Here is a 10668-nt window from a genome sequence, read left to right on the forward strand (position 1 = left end):
CGAACGAGCCCGTAGACGTGAGCATGCACGTGCCATCCGAAAGAACACAATAATCAACAATATTTTTACCGGGAAATCAAAAGTCACGCGGTCGACCAATCACAAAGGGTCACACATGTTTTATTTAACTATGGAGTAGGTAGACCTGGTTTATGCGGGCAATAACTGTTAACTTTGCCGGAACCGGTTTAACTGCAGTGCAATATTTGTAATAAAAAAATAATTTTAATAAGTAATTACAAATATTGCAGTGCAATATTTTTAATAAAATGCCTGCAACAATGGATAAGATTATTTCTCTTATTATTAGTATTATTATTAAATAGAATTTAAAATACATTTTTCAGCGAAAACAATTTTTTTGGTAACATGTAATGATTATTAAAGTCAATTTTTAATAAATATATACCAAATGAGTTAGAAAAATATGTACACATAAAAATATATATATGTATCAATTTTATTATATAATAATAATTATGTAATAAAAATGTTATACACAAACAAAATGTTTTTTTTTATATATCACATTTTGAAAGCAAAGCATTTATGTTTAAAAAAAAAGTTGTTAGGCAACAGAAATATATAAGGCCGATACGAGCATTCGCAGGATGTTTGTGCGGGAACTAAGCGTGTACATATATATATATATATATACATGTAACGAATTATACTTGTAAATTTTTACAAGTATTTTTTGAATTGAAATATCAATTCTTAAAATCATACGAGATGCTAGATTTGCATCTCACATATGAAAAACCCCGGATACCCCCCTGACTAAAAGTTGTTAGGTTTTTACAAGAACGTAGCAAAATATATATATATCATATTATATATAAGATACAATACACACACACACACACACATAATGTATGCAACTTGCTAAATAGTAAATAANATTATTGTAATAGTAAATAACATTAAATGACATCTCTAACGTTCATAAGACATAAGAAAAACTATTATTGATATTTTGCTACTTAAGATGCAATACAATATTACCGTACTATTTCAGTATTATAAATGTAATATATTGATTTTCTTATTGTAATATTGTATTGTACAATATAATATCTAATATTCCTACTATATTGCAATTTTACTGTGATATTTCCGTAATATTACGTGCTATGTGAGATCTTACATATAATACATAAATATATACTCAAAAACAAAATTTTATTACAACCGTGTTATTTAAATAACGTCATTATGACGTCTTACTCACTTATTTCAACTGACGTCACTCCAAAGACCAATAGTTACATCATATATGACGTATACGTATGACGTACATACTGACATCATTGTTATGATATTCAAAATAACGTCAGATTTAAGTCATAATCACTAATTACTGACAAAAATCACGTATATTTATGTCAATACAACCTCAGTTGATTGCTTGGGATAGGATTCCAATACTTCTGTTTATACGCATTCGGCAATTTTGTATAAACAGAAGCATTGAAATCCTATAGTTAAACTCTACCGGTTCCGGCATAAGTTAACAGTTATTGCCCGCATAAACCAGGCCTTAGACGTAAAAGGCCATTACTTTTGACTTGTTTGCTCGAGTGGTTATAAAGGTTCGAGTCTTGTATGGATATAATTTTTTTATTATTTTATTTATGTTTTTAAAGAGAAACAACAACACTTGATTACACTAAAGCACATAAACACCTGTTGTTATGTAAAGATAGCTTAATTTATAGAAAATTTACATTAAAAAATATGTTAACTTAAATTCTATAGAAGTATGAAATAAATTAAATTATAAAAAGGTTTATGAATTGTTAGTGTTAATTGTTAGCGCCTGCCAAGTCTCTCAACAAGTCTCTACATGTTACATGCATGCTATCACACACTTCTCACTATTACTCTCTCTCAACTGACTCTCGGACGGCTATCTTCAATGCTCTCGGTTACTCACTCGGCTTGCCGCAGCCACCAATCAACTCTCTGCTACAAAAGAAGAAAACTACTCTACGACTATTTCTGTTTCTTTTAACGAAGCTTCAGCTTCTCTTACACAATTGTACCGTTTATTATACAGGGTGTCCGACAATTACTTTAACATCTTTCGTAGGCAGGTAGAAGGAGTAAAACTGAGTCGAAAAGTCCTGAACCATTTTTTTCTATTACATATAATAAAGGAGTAATTATTGAATAACTCAAGCCAATCAGCGCCGACCTTTAGCTGGGCTCATGTCAGTGAGCCACGCGGAGCGCTCACGCACACCAGACGTGTGGTTCGCTGACGTGCTTTATTTCTGTCTCTTTTAATGAAGCTTCAGCTTCTCTTACACAAATGTACCGTTTATTATATAAGTCTAAGCTCTACCCCCACACATACGTTTACATCAAGTAAATTCCACTTGCCGTTCGCACCTCTCATGGAATCATTTTATCCTTCTTTCTCATCGAAAAGTAAACAAAAAGAGATAACGCTCACGAGCGTTGCGAACGGCACGTGAAACTTACTCATCGTGGTGTGTAATCAGTATTTCACAGAAAGGACTGCTCTTTAGTTATCCGAAATTTCTCGACGAGGCGAAAACGCACAGATACGATCACGAGATACGCTTTCGATCTTGTTTGATTACCAGTTTGCACTTTTTTTTGCAAGATTTATACTTCAATGCATTGAATATCACTATACAAAAGATGGTAAGTCATTAAGCTATTTTTTGTAGAATAAAAATTGATTCTTATATTTTAAAGAATACTATAAATTTTGTATTTAACCAAACACAAAACAAAACATAAAAACTGAAATAACATAGACCTATCATCTCAACAAAGCATATTATACTGTTAATGATTAAGTGAATAAAAAAGCTTAAAGGTAAATATGTAATAGATAAAATACGAGAAAGAAAAAGAAAGGGAGAAAAAGAAAGAACTTCAAAGCCTGCAGTGATAGTGCACAGGTGGTAGTGGATACAAGAAAGATTTGTGCTTCTAAATTAACGATATGAACTTTTCGATCACTTTTATTTTTGTAATCATTATCAGCCACTTCTACAATGTGCAAAGTAAAAAATATATAAGTTTACTTTGTCCAAATTTACAAACGTTTAAGAGAAACTTAAGAAAAATACGCATATAAATATATTAAAACTATTAAAACATAAACAAAATGAAGCAAAATCAACTTTACAAAGTAAAAATAAAAGTAATCACAAAAAGTATAATAACAATTATAGAAATGTGTAAGGTACATTACAATCTCAAAAGACACTGATTACATGTCAACATCCATGTCAAGGAAAGTCACACAAACAACACAAACATGTGCAAAATCAAACGAATGAAAGCTTTCTTTCACCAATCATCACCGATGGACTACAAACTTTGAAATCTTTAGTTTATCTATATAGTTAATGTAACTCTAAACGAAAAATATAATTAAAAAATTTTAATTTAAATCACTCTTTAGCATATAGAAATCTTTAGCATATAGAAGAAATTTTAATTCAGTTCAATCTTTAGCATACAGGAATTGGTATAAAGTACTTGGTTATTAGCATATAATACTTGTTATATATCGATATATACAATGTAGTAATAATTTTTCTTCAGTGTCGTAATATTCAACTTATCTCATTTAAAATGCATTACAAAATTCAAGCAATTTTCTCGAAATTGATTTTATTAGGAGAATATCAAATTTGTCAAAAACACAATCTATACTCTTGTTTTTAATTATTTATGGCGGATAAAACATACAACAATAACAAATAATTTTGTGTATGTAATAAAAATAAAGAAGCTGTAGAATATCGTTTGATAAACACACTCCTTTATGCTTAGGTAATAGTTTATGAACTCTAAAAATTGGTATTACAAAACATACGCAAAAAGAAAGATACACAATTACATACAATCATGTTTGACATTTATGTATTTAAAACAGCAATCAGTAATTCTCTCTTATATAATACTTTTGTGTTACAAATGTGATTTTAATAACATGTGTATTTCTTGTTTAAAATAATTTTAAAAGATTATTGTACAAAATTATTTTATAGATAATAACTACACAGATGCTTACAGTTCTCGGAATTATATGCCTCTTATGTGTCAATGGAATTACTTCTTTTGTTGATGAGAATTTTTCTCCGCACTGCATAGAACCGATGGAATATATTATGAATATTTCTGCGGAAGTACAAAATAATTCTCTTATTGTTGATTCTCTTGTTAAACTGAACGTTCAGTGTCCACTGCAAAACATCAAAGTTTATTTCGGACGTTACTGCGAACAACCAAAACTTAACATCATGACTAATGTTTCTTCTAATTTCCATCTTTATTTTGGGAAACAAAAGTTTTGCCATTATTTCCAGACGATCGATTCAAAACCTTGAACATCAGCTTCATTACCCATAATAAGGAACACTTTAGAATACAACAGCAAATAGTAAATGAACGTAAATTGTGGATATCTGCAAAATATAATTGCAGGTTAGATAAAGTTATGAGAATTTATCCATTTACTGATGAAACTAAAATAGAAAAGTAAGTGCATTAAATACTAATGCAGAAATTATTTCTTCTTTTGTATTATTGCAATAGAAATTATAAAGTTTTTAAGGAACAAATTACTAAAAACAACAACGTTTTACATTCTATAGATATTTGATATTACCGCGTATTCCCGCTGAATGGATATTTCCATGTTGGAACAATCTTGCAACTAAAGCCATATTTACTATTCGAATCAAGCATACCAGTAGTGAAACAGCTCTTTCAAATATACGTAATAACTCAGTGGAAAAATTTCAAGTTTATACATATACTTCATTCCGTACACCTTTAATATCCACTTGTGCCGTAGCAACAGTAGTCGTACCTTCTGAATGTACCAACTTTACTCTCAAATCAGATACACTTATCATACACAGCAGATTACAAGTGAAAAACGACATTTCATACGCACGACGTCTTATAAGTCATATTACGAATTTTCTTAGACTCAAGAGAAGGGATGTTACACCAATCTCACACGTCCAGTATATAGCACTTTCAACAAACTACAGCTACGAAACTATAGTAACTAGTGGACTTGTCCTTTTCAGGTAAGATATATTACTCAAAAAATTAGTTTACAACAAATATATCCACATGCTGTGAAGGACAGAAATGCATTAAAGACACTACTATTTTTAGAGACGCTGAAATTGCATACAATAAAGAAATTGATTCTTTAAGAAGAAAAACAGAAGTAACATGTTTGGTTACACGCAGTGTGATACAAGAAGCGTTCAATGATTGGTTAATTAAACTTGAACAGTCTGATTCTTGGTTTATCGAAAGAATTTTGACATTTTACGGAGTTTATCTAGTCGATCAGGTAATACTTGCATTTGTAAATCGGTAGCTTTTACATCCCGAGATAAAATAAAAAATCACGTAATCACATGTAGGATTATATGTAAATTGGATGTAATTTTGTATGATCGTATAATCTTTTATCTAAGTCAAATATAATTTTATGCGATCGCGTAATATCAGATTCAAAATTTGGCGCGATCTGATTTTATATGATCATATATAAATACATAAAATTATGTACGATCGTATATGATTTCTTATATTTATGTATGATCATATAAAATCAGATCGAGCCAAACTTCGGATCTCATTTTACACGATTACATAAAATCATATCCAACTTATGTAAAATCATATTTACCTTATATAAAAGTTCACACGATCATACAAGATTGTATCCGATTCACATATAATCCTATATGATCATATAATTTTTACATGGATATTTGATGCAAACCGAGAGAGAAGAATAATAGTATGTATTATGTAGTGATTTCAGACATTTTGGTAAAATATGTTAATGTCACATTGCTTTTTTAATGTTTATATTATACACAAAACTTCTTGACTAATGTTAGTAATAATAATTTGCTTATACTAGAAGGATTTCTATACTTGATACCAAAAATTTAGTAATACAACTTTGTATTACTAAGTTCACCTAAAAAGAAATAACGAAGCTAAAATATACATATGCGTAATCATATAAACTTTTGGTAGATTTACAGTGAGACTTTACTGATGTCGATTGTGGTTCAAACACGACAAATGATTTTTGAATATACACAAGCATTTACTGAACATTATTTAATACAAGATAATTCATTTCTCAAAAACGAAACTTTTGATAAAATGTGGAAAGAGAGAGGTAAGAAACATTGTCATTTAAACCTCCAATACAGTTATCGAGGTATTATTGATACCTTATGCATTTAGAAACATTAATAAAAATAAATCTTGTGCATATAATTTGATTATTTTCACACATCGTATTTACGTTATAGGATTTAATATTTTCTACATGATGAATAATTTATTCAGTATCAAAAATGTTCTAAACGACTTTATTTTTGAGAAAGCAATAAATTTGTATAACACGTGAGTATTAGAGTTATATTATAAATTGATCATTAAAATAAAAAATTGTGCGTTTAAGCATAATTTTCTACGTAACGTGAAACCTTCTTCAAATATTCAGTATGTTTACGACAACTAAACTCGATGTAATTTTTGGTTTGTTATTTGTTGTTACCAATAGTAGTACATCAAGTCAGACATATAAGGAACATTTTACTCTTGATAATATATGGAACAATATAACGTTTGTGCCAACCATATATAAAAACATCCATTTGAAGAATATAAATATAAAACATGTGATAACTTCATGGATAACACAATATGGTTATCCTATAGTACAAGTAAAACGGAAGGATACACAACTTCTAGAAATTATGATTCAAGATTGTGTTACGGTTAAACAACAAAACATGTGTGCATACAAGTGGTGGATACCTATAATCTACGTAAAAATTTCAAGAAACACGTTTACTACTAATTATGTGTACCTAAAACCAGACGGCACAAGTATTTTTGTTGCGAATATTGAAGAAGATGATTTTATCGTAATCACGGGACAAAATGGTAATACAATATAAAGAAAGTATGACTGTCATGTTTTATTTAGTCTCTATAGTATATTTGAAATTTTTAACATCGTAACATTTATGCTTTATTGGATTTATATTTCTTGTTTTTCTTTTTCTTAATTTTTTTATTTGTAATATTTTTATTAAACATTTATTTGTAGGATATCGTGTAAACTATGATCGTAAATCTTTGGAAAATATTGCTCTCTTCCTAAAAAGTGAAAAATCTAAGATTTGGAATGCATCTAATTTAACTGACGTCACTTTGGCACAAACTCTTGACGACGCGTTTTATTTTTTAATACAAAATACAAAGTATACTGTACTTCCTGCTGCAACTAGTGAAAATTTAGACATATTTTTCAATCTTGCAAGCAATGTAGTTCGCGTAAAGAATTCGTACATAGTGTGGCATTCCATATTTACAACACTTCAATACGTATCAAAGATTTTTCCATTACCGAAAAACGCAAAAATCAAGGTACATATTTTTCCAATGCACTAAGAAAAAACAAAAGTAAAAAATCCTACTCAGCAACTAAAGAGAAACTTTCACTGAACTAGTTTTATAATATACAGTTTATAAGTTACGTTTCCTTCTGCAGTTGTCTTTGATCACCGGACAGAAAAACATTATAAAGTAATTTACAAAAGTAACTAGTAAAGTAACTTTATAAAACAATAATTGATATGCAATGATTCTTAAATAAACATGTTTTTAATTTACTAAGGATTTACAGATTAATCAAAATATATTAATACACGTTACACTTGTTTTATAGACTAACGTTGTAGAAATATTAAATATTTTTCTGAAAGATATATCACATAAAAATGTTTCCGAGAATACTGTCAGTAATCAAGTATATTACGAAGTTTTAAAATGGACATGCATTCTTGGTGGCTTACAGTGCAAAGAACATATTAATGCTATATTACAGTGGCATTTAAAAAATCCTGTACACTTCAGGTACGATTTTTTATTTTTCGTCTGTATAACGTTACTTTACTGTTAATATATTATACATATTACCGGACTGTTACCTGAGACTTGATACAGTATTATGATATTGTAAAAACACTAGATACTCGAGAGTAAATTATTTTCTAATTAGAATTACATTTGTTTATGTAAACTATATAGATGTATACATTATACTTTCATATATTTTTATATAAAGATGTTTGAATAAGATGTGAAAAGGACGTCTTGCTTCTACGATTATAATGAACGATATTGCAACTGTGACATGAGTGTTGATCCGTCGTTACGATATCATAAGAAAAGTAACACAACTTGAATGACAATTGTGTGAGTAGAATTATACATTTTTGTAAGTATTTGCAGACTGTTGCCAAGTTGGCAGAACTGGATGTATTGCCAAGGATTGATGTTAAAACTTATAACTAATAAGATGTTGTGGCATAAAATACAGGACATTTACTTGTCACAAGAAAAAAAACAACACTTCTTTCACCTTTTCTCTTGTTCTGGACTGAATCAGAGTGTGGAATCTTTTGGTTTTGCACTAAAACATAATTTACTAAAAGAAAGTGATTCCGTTACCATATTTTTTGATATTATTGCAAGACATGTAGAAGATTGTTGTTTACCGAATAGTATAATAAGCAAAACACAAGATAAATATTCAAGGTAAACAAAGTTATCTATATACAATTGTTAAGTTTTGTTTTATATGTACATATTCTCCGATAAAAAAACATTTATTATGTGAAAAAATCTTTTGCATGAAACTTCTGATTTGCAATTATATAGATATATTGTGAGAAAGAAATGTAAAAACATTGATTTTGTATACAATATTTGTAACTGTATGCAAAATTAATTTTTAAATACTTTTCCGGCAAAACAATAATGATATGGCAAACCATCTTAGCAGCATATTTGCACAATTAAATGTAAAAAAAAATTGTTCAATACNTGAGAAAAAAATTTTAGTTATGTCATGTTTAAGTCACGTAGAAATATAATTGCATATGAAGAAATGAAATTACTTTATGTATATGCTTATGAAAATGCATAACGACTTTTTTCTGATTTTTGGCAAATATTAGTTACAAACATTTATTTTGATAAAACTGTTGCGTTATTGCGAATCATCTTGCAATCATTGTCCTTATTCATGATGCCATTTTTGTGCAATATTTTTACAATTTCCCAATTAGAGTTGTATATTTACATATAATCTATTGTACATAATCAGCATTCCAATATTAGATGTATTTAATTGATACATTATTTTTTATGTCATTTTATAAGAATATTGTCATTCTACTAACATATTTTTTGTACTAATTATTTAGTATGTATGCATCATTTGAAAGAAACATAAGCATACTTGCCGTTATGAGTTTTTGTATTAATCACATATATTCAGATGGAAGTCTTGAAAAGGTATAACGTTGTGTGAACCTAAGCGTTTACTTTTGCTATAAATGTAAAATATTTCTCTTTTTTATGAATATGTATTAATATGCATGGAAATATTATTATAATTATATTAGTAATTTATATAGCGTAATATACTTAAAGAATATCATGATAATGAATTTTCCACGTTACATTCAATAGTAGTATCATACGATGTTTTTATATCACCGACACCAAATTGCTCTTTGTACAACTGCTAAATCACGATTACACCAACGACACGGTATATTTTGATTTTGTAAAATATGCGAAATAGTATTTTGATTTTTTTAATCATGATTTTAATAGTATTTAGTTTGGTATTTATGCTTATCGTTTTTTTAGTTTAAATTTAATGTTTATACAAAACTGTTTCTTTGGTTTTGTTTGTTACTTCTTATAATTTATGTTTTGAACATTTATGCGTAAATATACAAAATGTATTATGATAAATAAATTTTGTAATTGTTTTTAGGCACTATTCATGTTGGACGTCATTATAAAAAAAGCTCAATTTCGTCGAAAATTCTTAAGTACAATGTAGCATCATAACAATTGTCGTAAAGTTTACGATATACTTAAGTACAGAAGCAAGGAAAACTAAGGTTACTTTTTACAATACAATGCAATTTTAATTAAACAACCAAAGCATTTTAGTGCATTTAGTTTAAACCTAGAGTTACTTTTATATAAAAAGTTTAATCTTATTTTGTGACACAAAAATTCTTATTAATTATAATTAAAATCGGAAATATTGTACTGATTTTATTATATTTAATAATGCGAGCAAGATGTTCATAAAATAAAATCAAGTTTTTAATACAATAGTTTCTAGTACATAACGATATTACGATATATTAAAGTATAGCAACCTGCACGTACATAGAGCATATATAGAGCATTCGCAAAATACGAAAAAACACAATAAAAATATATATATATAATTTAAAACTGTATGTAGAAATAATAATATATATAATTTAAAACTGTATGTAGAAATAAAACTATATCGAGTTGTATTAAGTAGTATTGTTTATAAAATAAACAATATTATTATTACAAAATTATTATCTATAATAAAACGAGCATTTACAAAATAAAATTCTTTTGTTACTTTTCATCAAGTTCATATTTCTTTTATTAGGCGCAATATTTCTAAAAGCAATAACATTAAAACATATACATACATTGTATACATATATATACATATATATACAGGGTGTCTGACAAAATCTCTCGTAGGCA

General features: G+C 28.0%; 1 protein-coding gene across 1 annotated transcript; it reads left to right on the forward strand.

Annotated features, from left to right (window-relative positions):
- Nucleotides 1–2468: 2468 nt before the first annotated feature.
- Nucleotides 2469–10130, forward strand: LOC109861378 (aminopeptidase N-like). The gene is made up of 11 exons (XM_020441003.1): nt 2469–2673; nt 4038–4527; nt 4644–5087; nt 5179–5362; nt 6064–6211; nt 6348–6441; nt 6602–6987; nt 7154–7473; nt 7775–7962; nt 8341–8646; nt 9899–10130. The coding sequence occupies exons 2-11, from the start codon at nt 4487–4489 to the stop codon at nt 9924–9926; spliced, it is 2139 nt and encodes a 712-aa protein (XP_020296592.1). The 5' UTR covers nt 2469–2673; nt 4038–4486; the 3' UTR covers nt 9927–10130.
- Nucleotides 10131–10668: the final 538 nt, after the last annotated feature.

Source organism: Pseudomyrmex gracilis, unplaced genomic scaffold (genome assembly GCF_002006095.1).
Source record: "Pseudomyrmex gracilis isolate BER0280 unplaced genomic scaffold, ASM200609v1 scaffold_712, whole genome shotgun sequence".
NCBI lineage: Eukaryota > Metazoa > Arthropoda > Insecta > Hymenoptera > Formicidae > Pseudomyrmex > Pseudomyrmex gracilis.

Bases quoted from the DNA above. Each gene is read 5' to 3' on its own strand.
- LOC109861378 (XM_020441003.1), top strand. From the start codon at position 4,487: ATGAGAATTTATCCATTTACTGATGAAACTAAAATAGAAAA. The intron at 4,528-4,643 runs GTAAGTGCATTA...TACATTCTATAG, and splicing joins GATGAAACTAAAATAGAAAA to ATATTTGATATTACCGCGTA. The intron at 6,988-7,153 runs GTAATACAATAT...ATTTATTTGTAG, and splicing joins CGTAATCACGGGACAAAATG to GATATCGTGTAAACTATGAT.